The sequence below is a fragment of the Dama dama genome, chromosome 6 (assembly GCF_033118175.1).
Source record: "Dama dama isolate Ldn47 chromosome 6, ASM3311817v1, whole genome shotgun sequence".
Classification (NCBI taxonomy): domain Eukaryota; kingdom Metazoa; phylum Chordata; class Mammalia; order Artiodactyla; family Cervidae; genus Dama; species Dama dama.
The window spans coordinates 36,031,185-36,047,500 of record NC_083686.1 but is presented as its reverse complement, the minus strand read 5'-3'; the positions used below and the strand labels follow the sequence as shown (position 1 = coordinate 36,047,500).

Sequence of the window (16,316 nt, the reverse complement as noted above, 5' to 3'; positions counted from 1 at the left end):
TTGAGGATGCACATTTGAAAAATAAGAATGTTTCATCTATTTAAAAATATTTTATGCTACCATTTTGTATTGTCTCTTTTAAGAAATGATATTACTAAAAATTACTGTGTCTGACTGTATATGAGTTAGAGAATAGTGTTTCCACAATATTTTGTGAAAAGAAAAAATGTACTGAGGGTCTATTTTTATTTAAACTTAGAAATTTAAAAAATATGCAATCAAATTAAAAATACCTTTAAAATAGCAACTTGAGGTAGAAATGATGGAAGGGTGGTCAAGAGAGGCAAAGGTGATAATATGAGGTGGTATAGCCGCTGATTCAACTTTAGTTCGTTCATGCTTCTTTTGATTTCTCTCTCTCTTCAGCTACTTTTTATAAGATATATGTAAAAGATGAAGATGTGGTATTTTAAAAACACTTTCAGTTTTTTACTTTTGGGTTGAAAAAGTATTATTCCAGACAATTATTTAAAAATTAGCTATCAATGACTATATTTAACTGTGATGTTTCTTTTTAATATTGTATGTAATTACAAATCTAGTATCTGTTTGAAAATTCTAACTTTAATTCATTAAACCTTGACTACTTATATCCTAAAATTTCAGTGAAAGATATTAGCTACCATTCTAATACTTCAAATTGAAGACAGAAACTATAGCTTGCAGGATTCTAATTGTTACATTAAATGATTTGGAGGTAGAGGTTAAGATCTGTGAATTGTGATTCTTTTTACTCCTGTTTAAGATTATTTCCAGCATTTGCTTGGAATGGGGCCTTTATTAGAAAAGACATAGTAAGTCCTACTTTGACTTTTTTCCCATTCCTTTTTTTTTTTTTTTTTAATTTTTTTACATTTAGGCCATGATGTGTGGCATGTGGTATCTTGATTTCCTGACCAAGAATCAAAGGTGGAATTGTGGATTCTTAGCTTACTGGACTTCCAGGGAAATCCGTAGTAAATTCTACTTTAAGAGAGGCAGGTTTATTTGAAAAACTCACTCCCCTGTGGGTCCAGTCTATTTGGGTTGTTTCATCCTCCTGAAAATCCCTTAAATTGATTCACATAGATTTGTGTTAATAGAAGAGAGTTACTAAACACCAAGTAAATGAGTGTATAACTCCATCTATGAAAATATTATTGGACATTAATCCTTAGTTCATAGATCTATCTCAGAAGAAAGACTCATGGCATATTTGTATATATCAATCAGTAATGGTTTATTTGTATATATCAATCAGTAATGGTACATTTTTATTTTTTAAACTTTTTAAAAATTTTATTATTAATGGTATGTTCCACAAAAATGATAGAAATGAAGAGCAAATGCATTCTAATGTAATATAATGGAGAAATGACCTGAGAGAAAACTGCTCGTGTGAACCAGGATATTTAATATAACCACAGTAGATAATTTTTAACAGGAATATACAGGTTGAGGTAATAGCCATTCCTTTGTATTCATGTAGACCAAGGTATAGGAGAACCAAAATTGTCTTCATCACTCCAGTTCAGTCACTCAGTCGTGTCTGACTCTTTGTGACCCTATGGACTTCTGCACATCAGGCTTCCCTGTCCATCACCAACTCCCAGAGCTTACTCAAACTCATGTCCTTTGAGTCATTGATGCCATCCAACCATCTCATCCTCTGCTGTCCCCTTCTCCTCCTGTCTTCAATCTTTCCCAGCATCAGGGTCTTTTCAAATGAGTCAGTTCTTCCTATCAGGTGGTCAAAGTATTGGAGTTATCTTCATATATGTTTTCAATTACCTTAAATTAATTCTACTAGCAACTTGCTTTATCTTCATGAGTTATATCGGGGTTTCCCTGGTGGCTTAGATGGTAAAGAATCTGCCGGCAACGCAGGAGACATGAGTTAGATCCCTGGGTCAGGAAGATCACTTGGAGAAGGGAATAGCTACCCTCTCCAGCATACTTGCCTGGGACATCCCATTGACAGAGGAGCCTGGCGAACTACAGTCTGTGGGTCACAGAGTCAACAAGATTTAGTGACTAGCAACTACAGCAATAGCAAACATAGTCCAATACTTCATAGGGCTCATTTCCCCAAGAACTGAGTGGATACTTGCAATATACATACTTTGTAGTTTGCATAACTTCATTGTGCATTAATTTCTTGGGCTATAGGGCAAGAACTATTGCCATGGGGAAACCAAGTGGAAACCTCTGAAACTGCACTCATTCTTTTGTAAGTATAAAAAAGCTGCATCCCAAAGAATGATTCAGTTCAGTTCAGTTACTGAGTTTCCTCCAACTCTGTGACCCCTGGATTGCAGCACACCAGGCTTCCCTGTCCTTCACTGTCTCCCAGAATTTGTTCAAACTCACGTCCACCGAGTTGATGATGCCATTGAACCATCTCTATCCTTTCTTATCCTCCTTCTTCTCAAACACTGCACTTCAAAAGCACCAATTCTTTGGTGCTCAACCTTCTTTATGGTCCAACTCTCATAACCATACATGACTACTGGAAAAACCATAACTCTGACTAGATGGACCTTTGTTGGCAAAGTAATGTCTCTGCTTTTTAATATGTTGTTTAGGTCACTTATAGCTTTTCCTCCCAAGAGCAAACATCTTTTAATTTCATGGCTGCAGTCACCATCTGCAGTGATTTTGGAGCCCCCAAAAATAAAGTCTGTCACTGTTTCCATTGTTTCCCCATCCATCTGCCATGAAGTGATGGGACCCAATGCCATGAACTTTGTTTTTTGAATGTTTTGTTTTATGCCAGCTTTTTCACTATGCTCTTTCACACTCATCAAGATCCTCTTTAGTTTCTCTTCAGTTTTTGCCATAACTGTGGTGTTATCTGCATATCTGAGGTTATTGGCATTTCTCCCATCAATCTTGATTCCAGCTTGATCTTCATCCAGCCCAGCATTTCCCATGCTGTACTCTGCCTGTAAGTTAAATAAGCAAGGTGACAATAAACAGCCTTAATGTACTCACACTTCTTTCCCAATTTGAAACCAGTCCATTTTCAAAGTCCAGTTCTAACAGTTGCTACTTGACCTACATACAGGTTTCTCAGGTGGTCTAGTAATCCTATTTCGTTAAGACTTTTCCACAGTGTTGTGATCCATACAGTCAAAGGCATTAGTGTAGTAAATGAAGCAGAAGTAGATGTTTTTTTCTGGAATTTTCTTGCTTTTTCTATGATCCAGTGGATATTGGCAATTTGATCTCTGGTTCCTCTGCCTTTTCTAAATGAGTGATTAGTGCTATGCCTAAAGAGCCAGACTACTAAGCAACTAGCACTGTCCTAATAAGTGAACTATATAAAAAGTAGGGACCATATTATAGCCTTTCCTTCTCTCCTCTACTGTTTATCTAGAGCTGACACTTAACAAATTCATCAATAAATAGAACATGAAAATGTGAATGTTAAGTGGTCATATGGTGCACTGTTACCTAGTTGGTATGGTGATGATAGCATCTAACTTGTTCCTTTCTCAATCTGTGCAACTTATTTTTGACCGTTGTGTCCGACTCTTTGTGACCCCATGAACTGCAGCACGCCAGGCCTCCCTGTCCATCACCAACTCCTGGAGTCTACCCAAACTCATGTCCATTGAGTCGGTGATGCCATCCAACCATCTCATCCTCCGTCGCCCCTTCTCCTCCTGCCCTCAATCTTTCCCAGCATCAGGGCCTTTTCCATTAAGTCAGCTCTTCACATCAGGTAGTCAGAGTATTGGAGTTTCAGCTTCAACATCAGTCCTTCCAATGAACACCCAGGACTCATCTCCTTTAGGATGGACTGGTTTGATCTCCTTGCAGTCGAATGGACTCTCAAGAGTCTTCTCCAACATACATACATACATACAAACATACTTTATTTAAAGTAGAGATGAGTCATATTTATCTTTCTCTGTTGAAAGCATAGAATTTTTCACTTGCTAATATCTTCATAATCTTTACATTGACATAAAAATCACAATTATTGAAAATATACACACAAGAATTTTAGAATTGAGAATGTAGTTGCATTTATAAGAGGAAAGTAATCATACATTTGGAAATACAGTAGCATACTTGGAAAAGAGTATTACTGTAAATAAGTGTGGTTTCATTCTCTTTTGCTGAATGAATATTAGTGAATTAAAATATGCTGTCATATTCTTTTCAGATATTTTAATAAGGTGCACTTGGGAGTGGTAAAGCTTTTGAATATATGATTTTGTTGAATAGTTGGTCACATATCTTAATAAGAAATGATTCATGTCAATGTATGGCAAAAACCACTACAATATTGTAAAGTAATTAGCCTCCAACTAACAAAAATAATTGGGAAAAATAAATAAATAGATAAAAATAAAAAGCAAAATAAAATAAAATAAAAATTGCTTCCTTAAAAAAAAAAAAAAACTACAAAATGCATTTAGACCTACCTTTACCAAGGATATTTTGTCAAATATGTAAATATCTAAGAGCTTTCATAATAATATTTTGACATATGTATGTCTATGTATCCATCTATTTAGATACATTTATATCCAATAACTGGAAAGACTCTAGAAATTAACCAATGTAGAGAGACCCAATTTAAATATGAGTAAAGATTTCTTTTAAACTTTTAACAAATATGTATTTAATTTTTATAATAGAATTCATCTCTTTGTCAAAGTATATATGTATATTTACACTCACAATCTTATACTTAATACACTGGATTTGAGAATACATAGAAATTTAAAAATGTGAAAATAAAAGAAAATATCTTTTCACTGTTAATCTCAATATTCTAATGCACACTTTCCTCATCATCACATATTGTCCATTTGGAATATATCTATTTCTATATTCACATACAAACATGATCTATATGTAAACATAAATATATATATGTCAATATAGTTTATTCAAATGTTTAATAAGTAATGTCTAGAAAATATTTTAGTTGTTGTATTTCCAGAATGATATACAATGTGTATTATGAATAACTAAGATGCACGGCTAATTACAAATATTTAACTTTTAATATAGGTAAAATTGAACTACTGACATAATAGTTTCAAGACATCTGAAATTTCCCAGTAACATATTGAACTCTCTGTTCAATTACTCTCAAAATAATATGTAAAATTCAAGTGTTTGAAATATTGCAGTATCCACTTTATAGAATTCAAATATTTTAAATTGTCTTAAGCCAATAGTATTATGAAAGATTTAATGAATTAAGAACATCTCATTCAAAGATCTGTCCCTTGCAAACACACAGGATGCTATTTCAATTAGCCATATTTATAATTTCAACTTTTCATTTGCCTCATTTATTACTCTAAATTCAGCTAAATTACTATATTGATATAATACATACATTTATATATATTTGCCCTTATATATTTTTATATAAGCAAAAATACTATTGTATGTGAATTTCTGGAACATAATAGACAATTACCCTTGGTCAAATTTCATTCAGTGAGTTAAATACAGCTTTTCTGTATGTGAGATAAGATCACTTATTTTTCTTACAGTATAAATGGAATCATTGCTGATTTCCTATGCATATAAGAATTGAATTTCTTCAGATAAATCTTATGTTTCTTTTGTGCCCACAGAGACATCTGGATACTCATCAGAAGTGTAAAAATCCCAACTAGAAGAAAAAAATAAATAATTATTGTTTCTTTTCTTTTAAATTGACATAACAAGTTATGTTTGAAAGAAAATAGCTTTTAAAATATTTCAAGTGTCATATAGTTCTTTATCAATTTTCCTTATTTATATTGCCTAGCATCATATACATCCAATCAATATTGCATGGTTGAATAAACATAAATATATAGAAATTGAAATAATTCTATATTTTTTACACCCCACTGCCACATAATACTTCCAAAGAAGAAATTATTAAAATCCCTTTGATTTTTTTCAATAATAGTTGTTCATATGTGTGTAAAACACTTCTTCTACACACATATATACGTATAAGATAAATCACATAAATTCTAATCCACATTTTTGTACAGTGGAACAAGAATGAATGAAATGGAAATAATATACATCCCTTCTAATAAAAGCAGTTTATTACCATTTAACTTATTTGTGTTTTAAAATGACCAGCATTCAAGATGACACATTCATGACCCCATTCTTCCCTTCACAGATGGATGTGAACACTTGAAGAAACAGTATGTACAAGTCTGTGGGCACACACGAGAGAGTTTAAAGTGAAGTGTGTTATTACCACTTCCCTTTAACAAAAACTTGTTGCTTAATAAATATATCTGGACTACGTTTTCTAGTTTGGATTAACCACAATTGGGCCTCGGAGCGACTAAGCACAAGCATGCAACCACAATTATACAGACATGTGTAGTAAATAATGTTTCAACATAATGTTATACTGATAAAAAATCCAAAATAAAAATACAGGCAGAAAAATCCCGTTGCAAACATGCCTAATTTCAGTATTACAGCAGTTTGTTCTCAGAAACCACTTCTCCTAAAGGTGTATCTACTTCAATCGTTAGTAAACCTAGGTCTTACCTGGCAATGTTTGTGTCATGATTGTGAAACTAATCCATGATCCAATCTGTTAGAGTAAAACATAAATTAACAAATATTGAAGTCAATCTAGAAATTTGTTTACTTGTGAACAATTAAATAGGCATTGATTAGATATTTTAAAAGCTTAAAACAGTGGAAAATTTTAAGTAGAAATATATTTCCCAAAGTTATAATTTCATTGTTAAATATGATAGTGATTAAAAAATTCTTAAAACAGTATCATATTTCTAAGAAAATTAAAGACATTATTCCAGATTTTTTTATAAAATCCAGAGGCTTCTCAAGACATTTAATGTGATGTTTATAAAATTTTCTTTAAATATAGACAGATATATGCACAAATACTGTTTATTCTGCAGGGAAAATTGTGAGTGAAATATTCTAGTTCCTATGCTTATAACTTAAATTGAAATCTGTATCATCATCTGTATCTCTGTCTATGCCTGTATCTACAGACTAAACATACACACATATCATGCATAATCTATAATACATGTAAGTACATAAACATATGTAGTTCATATAGTATCAAATAAAGTTCAGTTATCTTCATGGATATATAACATACCTCATAGGTGTAGTTAGGACATGAAACCAGGAAAAACATCCACGTAAAGGGGTTATAATTTGGACTTGGAAAACAGGCATTATTTCCTTTTAAAAAGAAGAGTACAAAGTCAATGATGTTTCATACTGCAAATACAATCATATATTTATTATATAGTTCTAAATTCCCTACAATAACTATGTATCATATGAAATCTCATCATATATTTATAGAAACCTGTTTTACAAATTATTCAAAGGAGACTCAGTTTCAAATGTCATAAACTTTTGACTCAAAAAAATACTTATCATTTTGTGACAATGTCTACAGCTATGTTGCAGTAAAATTATAGGATGTCACCACAATAATCAATTCCTTAAGTTTTAAAATTAAACAATATATAAACATTATTTTGTTTATCATAATAGTTTAGCAGTATTGCCTACTGAGATTCAGAGTATATTTTAATACTGCTAATGTGTTAATACTGCTAATGTGTTTTAACAATTGCTTGCCTCTTATTTTCTTTTAGTGTCAAAGCATATATTTTTTGGTTGAGGTTATTAAATACCTGAAAACTCTTTCTGTTAAATTAGTGATGATCCAGAGGGGATTTCATAAGTATGTCATTTATATTAGAAAAGTATGAAAATCTCTCATAAGAGGATTACAGTGAATATCAGAATAGTTCATATTCAAAAATACCACACAAATTATTTCTGCTCAGTAATCAGGATTGTTATTTACAACTCTCATTATACTTAGCATATTGTCCTTTATTTCAGTTACTTTTTGCCTTTCAAATTTTTCAAGAAATATTTTGTATAACAAATTCATAATGATTTCGAGTTGAACTTTGAGCTGTGACATTTGTAAAAGTAAATGTGAATTATAAAATTATTGTGTCTTCATAGCAAAACTTAATTAGATAACAGATCAAATAATCTCTTTTATTTAAATTTTAAAGTCTTAATGAAATGTCAATATGCTGTTTTCAAAGCTGTAGGGATTGTTGAACTATCAAAGTGAAAAATATATGTGCAAATTTCATGCATTGCTTATTTCAAGATAAGGATAGATATATATGCCACTTAGTAGAACAGATTCTCTTGGTAACATTTATGTAAACACTTTTGTGTAACATTCATATATTTATCAAAAGAAAGATGATTGAGGAACCTATCCATGTTAACTGACTTTCAGAGGCAGAATGTGAACACAAGGTAATTTGGGTTAAAGCCAGTTTATGACCATTCAGTTCCTGGAGGTAGTGGAATGATCAGGGTCCACAAATACTATTTCTTCCAGATGTAGTTTGTAGATTAGATAACCAATGTGTCTTGTGACACAGAAAAATATGTGTATATAGATATTTTCTTCAGTGTGTTAGTTGCTATTAATATGTAAGTTTAGATGTTAGCAATCTAATACTTGCATTCCTATGATATGTTTCTCAGTGTATAGTTTATAACTAATCTTTTATTATATTAAAAGTCTGAAGATTTTTTTTTTTTACATTACAGTGCTGCAGCTACCCAGATTCTTCTCCAGGTATAAAGGGTTTATTCCACAGCTATGGGAATAAACTGCTGGCAGGAGACCTTTAACTTTCAGCATCACCTGTGAAGATAACCTGGCTGAAGGGAGCAAACTCATGCAAGGTCACACTCACTTTTTGGTTTACCCTTAATCCATTATTGGATCAATGTGGCAAATTGATGCCTTAATTCAAAACAACATTGCTTGTTCAGCCCAGCTTTAGAAGGCCCCTAGGTTCATCTGATACTCTCACTGAAACTGTGTTACTCTCGATTTCCTACCCAGACATGATTTCTTTCTTTCCATCTATCAAATCACCCTAGCACAACTCCTGAATGCAAATCTCTATTTCAGTGTCTATATCACAGAAAACTGAACCCATGGTATTTGCCACAAGGAATGGCCCCCAAAGCAGATACTGGGATGGCATTTAAGAGTTGAATGACCTGCCGACCAGCCTGCGCTGAGTGCCCCATTGTTGCTGGCAGGGGTCAAACAAAGAACTGCTGTTACCAGGTAGCCTTTCAAACATAAAGCCTTTTATTTGTGGTCTACTGGTATTTTATGCTGTTGAAAAGGATTGCTTTATTTGGTCCAGTAGAATTTAGTGGTGACGCTATCAATGTTCTTGGTAAAGATAGCTAAAACTGAAATGGATAATTAGCACTTAAAAGCCAACTGTGAAAACTGGAAGGCTTCTTTGGTTGTATATTAGGTTGGCCAAAAAGTTCATTTGGATTTTCTATAAGGTGTTATGGAAAACAGAAATTAACTTTTTGGCCCCCAACCCAATATGAAGATGCTCTAATCTGCAATGAGAGAAACGAAGAGTAAGTGAAGACCAGCCCAAGGACTTAATTGCAAGAGTAATCAAGCACCAAAGAACATACAACTCTAATTCAAACCAGATCTGTTAAGCTAGGTCATCATTCATAGAATATTAGGCTGTGCAGATTTTCATGAACTACCTGAGATTTTAGAAGTACATTGCTCTTCCCTGTTCAAAATTAGCACACTCCCTTAGAGAAGCTAGTGATCCTATCTATAATGCATCTGACTACAAATCAGAAAAATTAACACACTTCTTTCCTTAAAATTAATACAGAGGCTACTAAATTGCAATAAAATCCCTATCTTCTTCGTACCCTCTCTTAACCTGTATGCTATAGCTAGTGTGACAATACCAAATAACCTACCAGAGGTTATTGTGACCAAAAAAGGGAAGAAAAAGGCTATTCCCCAAGGGAGTTACAGAATCCAACCAGCGTGAACTGGCACATAATAGGAGAATATATATAGCTGTAATTGGATTCTGTTGATGCTGGATAACAGAGAAAGTGAAGTCACTCAGTCATGTCCAACTCTTTGAGACCCCATGGACTGTAGCCTACCAGACTCCTCCGTCGATGGGGTTTTCCAGGCAAGAATACTGGAGTGGGTTGCCATTTTGTTCTCTAGGAGATCTTCCTGACCCAGGATTGAACCTGGGTCTACTGCAGTGTAGGAGGCAAAATATAAAAATGGATAAGGGGTTTCTGTTATTGGAACACTCTTACGGGATATAGGAGTTCAGTTCAGTTGCTCAGTAGTATCCAACTCTTTGCGACCCCATGGACTGCAACATGCCAGGCTTCCCTGTCCATCACCAGCTCCGGGAACCTACTCAAACTCATGTCCATTGAGTTGGTGATGCCATCCAACCATCTCATCCCCTGTCATCCCCTTCTCCTCCCACCATCAATGTTTCGCAGCGTCAGGGTCTTTTTAAATGAGTCAATTCTTCGCATCAGGTGGCCAAAGCATTGGAGTTTCAGCTTCCGCATCAGTCCTTCCAATGAATATTCAGGATTAATGTCCTTTAGGATGGACTGATTGAATCTCCTTGCTGTACAAGGCACTCTCAAGAGTCTTCTCTAACACTACAGTTCAAAAGCATCAATTCTTCAGCACTCAGTTTTCTTCATAGTCCAACTCTCACATCCATACATGACTACTGGAAAAAACATAGCTTTGACTAGACAGACCTTTGTTGGCAAAGTAATGTCGCTGCTTTTTAATATGCTGTGTTGGTCATAGCTTTTCTTTCAAGGAGTTAATGTTCAGTTAAGCTAGTAAAAATGCATTAACATACACCTGAAGGCATGAACAAAGCTATAGTCCTCAGTAAACGAGGGGAAAAAAGTGTTGTGATCTCACTGGCAAACAGAAAAAGGTGTTAAATTGCTTAGAAAAGTGGAGGTCCTGGGGTAGATAGTCTAAATAAGGTCAAAAGGGAAGGTCCGTTTCCATGGGAGGAAAAAAAAATGTTCCCCATTTTTTCATATTCCCATAGTATTCCCCATGCTTCACTGGAAAACCTAGAGGACACACCATTCTCCAAAGCTGTAAGAAATGTGTTACTGCAAGGGCATCACCATTACTAAGATCAAGGTCAGCTCTCTGACATCCCAGACTGAATATAAGTGATGTCATCTTAGAATGGAATAACTCGTAGTAACTGGGATTAAATGATTCTTCCCCCTCTCCCAAATCAAATCCATTTCTATTTGTGGCACTTGTTATAAGTCAAAATGAGTGGGAAGTTCAGAAGTTACTTGATCCACAGAAAGTGAGGCTGGATATAAGAACACAGTGTTCCAAAATGTTAGAATTGATGGATACCCCAAAATGAATTTCTGAATTTAGACAAAATAAATTTGAGATGAATAATCCAGAAACATGGGAAAGCTAGTTCAATGCAAAATTCCCTATTTCTTGCCCAGGTTTTAGACTTAAACCAGTTGCAAGACAATAAACTCATTGATGAAAGAACAGTCTGGGACCCCAAGGAGAAAGATTGTAATATGGAAACAACTGTACATATATAAGGATTCTCATAATCATTCATTAAAAGAACTTCACTAAATGATGTACTGGCATCTGTTCATGGAACTATGTACTAGTGAGAATAGACTATCCCTACATTTTAAAGACTGCTACAAGCTCAATATTCAGAAAAATAAGATCATGGCATCCGTTCCCATCACTTCATGGCAAATAGATGGGGAAACAGTGGAAACAGCGGATGACTTTATTTTTCTAGGTTCCAAAAATCATGCAGATGGTGATTGCAGCCATGAAATTAAAAGATGCTTACTCTTTGGAAGGAAAGTTGTGACCAACTTAGCATATTAAAAAGCAGAGACATAAAAAAAAATAAAAAAAAATAGCAGAATCATTACTTTGTCAACAAAGATCTCTCCAGTCAAGGCTATGGTTTTTCCAGTGGCCATATATGGATGTGAGAGTTGGACTATAAAGAAAGCTGAGCACAGAAGAACTGGTGCTTTTGAACTGTGGTGTTGGAGAAGACTCTTGAGAGTCCCTTGGACTGCAAGGAGATCCAACCAGTCCATCCGAAAGGAGATCAGTCCTGGGTGTTCATTGGAAGGACTGATGTTGAAGCTGAAACTCCAATACTTTGGCCACCTGATGTGAAGAGCAGACTCATTGGAAAAGCCCCTGGTGCTGGGAAAGAATGAGGGCAGGAGGAGAAGGGGACAGCAGAGGATGAGATGGTTGGATGGCATCACCGACTTAATGGACATGAGTTTGGATAAACTCTGGGAGCTGGTGATGGACAGGGAGGCCCTGCGTGCTGCAGTTCATGGGGTCGCAAAGAGTCAGACACGACAGAGCAACTGAACTGACAACCTGCTGGCTCAGTGATGTATAGTCTGCCTGCCTTTGCAGGAGATATGGGTTTCATCCCTGGGTTGGAAAACTTCTCTAGAGAAGGAAATGGTGGCCACTTCAGTATTCTTCCCTGGGGAATCCCATAGACAGGGGTCTGGTGGGCTACAGTACATAGGTTGCAAAGAATCAGACGTGACTTAGTGACTAAACGGCAACAGCAACAGTGACAACAATCTTAGCCTACTTCACAGGGCTCATTTGCCAGGCACCGAATGCATAATTGGAATATGCATACTTTGTAGCTTGTATAACCTCATTGTTCATTGATTTCTTGGGCTTTAGGGCAAGAGCTATGGCCATGGGGAAAACCAAGTGGAAGCGTCTGCAGTTGCACTCATTCTTTGGTAAATATAAACAATCTGCATCCCAATGAATGATTAGTGCTACACTGAAGATCCAAAGTATGCTTGTATGATATTCTTCATTATATCATCATTTAATTCACTTCCCCAAACTCTGCGGGAGCCAGATGTATTTTGGAGGGTGACACATATTATCCACCATTGCAATTGATGCATGCATGCGCAGTAGCTAAGTCCTATTACTGCCAGGTCATTTTCTCCCCTTGGTTCTTGTGTCCTCATATCAAAGAATTAGACTGACAGACTAGTTACGGCTCAAGCAGGCAGGATTTATTAAGCAGGCAGTATTCTCTGGAGGTTTTTTTCTCCTCATAGCAAAGAGTTGTAAGACACACTAGTTAGAACTCAAACAGGCAAGATTTGTTAAGAAGGAGGCATGCTGTACACTCTCAAGACAGGAGAGTGGACCAACTCCTGGAGAAGTGTTCTCGACTCATTTTGGCTTCCCTTTTTATACTTTTTGTCTTTTCCCCTTGGTGGTTCCTGGGGCTTGGCTTGCTATTCCCCAAGCAAATTAGGGCTTGTACTGGTGACCAGTCAGGGAAGGGAAAGTAAATAGAGTGTATGTTCAAGGCCAATTTGGGAAGGAAGCCTGTTTGGGTGTGTTTTCATGCCTAAGGTTCTCACTGTGGCTGTGATTTTTCTTGGGCTTTTTCTCTTTCTTTCTTTGTCCATTTCATGGTTTTGTTTTTTTTTTCCTTTCTTTGTTACTTTCAAGGACTCTTTTAACTGCTGCTTCTTCTGAGTGCCATTTGGAACTCTTTTTTTTTTTCTGCTCTAACTACCTAATACTACTAAAGTAGATTAACCCAGCCTTGGGTCTATGGATATAGACGCTGAACTTTTTTTTTAAAAAATCTGTTTTTCCATCTCTATTAGAAAGGAAGGTGAGAATACTTTACTTTCCTTTAAAATGAGCAATAGCACAGAATTTCAGTTTTTGTTTTTGTTTTTCTAGAATTATTACTCCCACCCTTTGCCATAAAACAGACCAAGAAAGTTCAGGCTGGTTGGGCATCTCAGTGAAAATCACTGTATTAATAACATTATGCTATTCATACTGAATGAGTAAGTGGCTAGTATGTTGGTGGCCTTTTTAAGACGTGTGGTCCACAGAAAGCGTGGGGGTTGCTAGTAAACACTACAAAGATTTAGGGGCCAAATGATTGTGGGGCACCCTCTCCAGAACATAGAAAATATAATGCAGCTTGTACCTCCTATCATTAAGAAGGAAGCAAACTGTCTTACAGGCTTTTTCCAGTTTGGCAGGTAGCATATTACACACCAAATAAATCTTTGAACTGTACTCCATGGAGCACAAAAGCTATGAAAATTTAGTAGGTTTCCAGGCAGAAAATCGCAGCAGTTTCAAGTTTTAGTGTAAGCACTCCTGCCCTTCGACTTGTAATCAGACAGATTCTACATATTAAACTTATCAGTGATGGAAAAAGTTAAGGTGTGGAACTTATATATAACCTGCTGTTATATAATGAGGTACAAAGATGATATTTTGCCTCTAGTATTTGGACATCTCATGATATTCCCTCCACCGAAGGACAGTGTCATATCCATGTCCTGATAAGCTCCCTTCAGGTGAGTGTTCACATCATGCCATAGATAATCCTTGAAATGTTAATTGTGCCAGTTGGTGATGGAGAGAATCCCGAAGTTTGTGAAGAATCAAATTGGTGCAAATCAGTCGTTAGACGAAGGTCATGTGCAGCAGTGAAAGCTGTGTGATTTCCCACTAATATCTCTCTTTTAAACACAGATGTACAGAGCAGACTTTGGGACTCTGTGGGAGAAGGCGAGGGTGGGATGTTTCGAGAGAACAGCATCGAAACATGTATATTATCAAGGGTGAAACAGATCACCAGCCCTGGTTGGATGCATGAGACAAGTGCTCAGGCCTGGTGCACTGGGAAGACCCAGAGAGATCGGGTAGAGAGGGAGGTGGGAGGGGGGGTTGGGATGGGGAATACATGTAAATCCATGGCTGATTCATGTCAATGTATGACAAAAACCACTACAATATTGTAAAGTAATTAGCCTCCAACTAATAAAAATAAATGGAAAATAAATTCTACTGGTAGCAGAAAGCTTTTGAGCAGTATACCATCTGAAAGGATGGCCTTGACAAAAGAGAGCTGCTTTATCCAAGGTAATTTCCTCATTCTCAGGGAACCCCAAATCCAATCTATATTTTTTCTAGTCATTCCAACTTAGGCTAATTCAGAAAGATTGCCCTAGTTTCAGATAACCCAACAAAAAGGCTGAGACCATCCTTGAGATAGCTTCCCAGCTCAGTTTCCTACTTGGCATAAATTTTCTCTCTCTCTTTTTTTTTTTTTCATTCAGTACTTTGTAATAAGATTTTGAACGCTTGTTCTATATGAAATTGTTGTTTCCTGGGGAACATATTTTGTAGATCTTGCTTAAACAGTCAGTAAAAGATAGTCCCTGCCCATTATTCATGCCTACAGCATATCTAAGATATAGAGATATTAGTATAAATTCCAATGAATGCTTAAGTGGGGAAATAAAAATCTGGAAGCAACACAGACTCAATTAGAGCTGACACAGGAATGGAGAGTTGGATAAAAATTTTATGTAAGGAGAAAGAATGCAGTGTGTGTGTGTGTAGATGTCTGTATTTCATGATCAGAAGAGGTCTTACTCTCAGAAAAGGTCTGAGACTTGATATTATTGGAACGCTAAATAAAGAGAAAGAACATGCAATGACTTGAGAGTAATGAGTCCAGAGGTTCTCATCTTAGAAGACACTGCTTCCAAGAAAGGAGATAATGCTTGAAGGATTAGAGGGGAAAGAAAGAAGGAAACATTTCCAGGAATTAAGAAATTTAGAAAACAAAAAAGTATATAGAGAATCAAAAGACACAATGAAACATCCCATGTCCTCCAGAGCACACCTTATCCTTTAGAGAATTCACTTCATCACCACATCTCTGAAAACATTTGTTATTTCTGTTCAAGGACAATCCATACACTTAAAATGAACATAATTTGAACAATATTCACATAAAGCTTTTATGTGAATAAAATATAAAGCAAGCATTTTTCCCAAGTGATTAAAAGAATCCTCCCCAAAATAAAAGAGAAACATTTTTAACATACAGAAGCATTGGCAGATAACAGAGAATGTAACTGTGATGAAATCCCAGAACTCAAAAAAGATATGTATAAAACAGGAAGGAAAAAGAGTTGATTGTTTTCAAGAATTAAATTGTAGAAAAAGAAAAAACAAAAAAAGTTAGTAATATGGGTGGAACATATTTCAGCTTGCTTAAGGGTGGAATGATCAATAGAATAGGGGATATCTAGTAGATGAACAAAAACATTAAAAAAAATGAACAAAAAGCTAAACATTGAAAGTGATAGAAATATAAAATAGAAGCCGATGTAACATGTTCACCCCACTATCTTCTCACTGTCCACAATGTAACAAATCAAATTTTAAACTATAATGCAAGAATAATAATACAATAAAACTTTCTAGAACTTAAACAAGATCATGAGTCAACCACCTAAAAGATTACATGATGTCTCTGGGAAAACTGGGCTTCCCTGGTGGC

At 35.5% G+C, this 16,316-nt stretch overlaps 1 protein-coding gene across 1 annotated transcript in view; it reads right to left on the bottom strand.

Moving 5' to 3' along the window:
- Positions 1-5,498: 5,498 nt before the first annotated feature.
- TECRL (trans-2,3-enoyl-CoA reductase like) overlaps positions 5,499-16,316 on the bottom strand; it is a 147,978-nt gene continuing 137,160 nt past the window's right edge. The window contains exons 10-12 of the mRNA XM_061145267.1: positions 7,109-7,194; positions 6,520-6,565; positions 5,499-5,626 (exon numbers count right to left, since the gene is read on the bottom strand). Coding sequence (XP_061001250.1) covers positions 5,499-5,626; positions 6,520-6,565; positions 7,109-7,194 — 260 coding nt within the window. The remainder of the gene's footprint in view (positions 5,627-6,519; positions 6,566-7,108; positions 7,195-16,316) is intronic.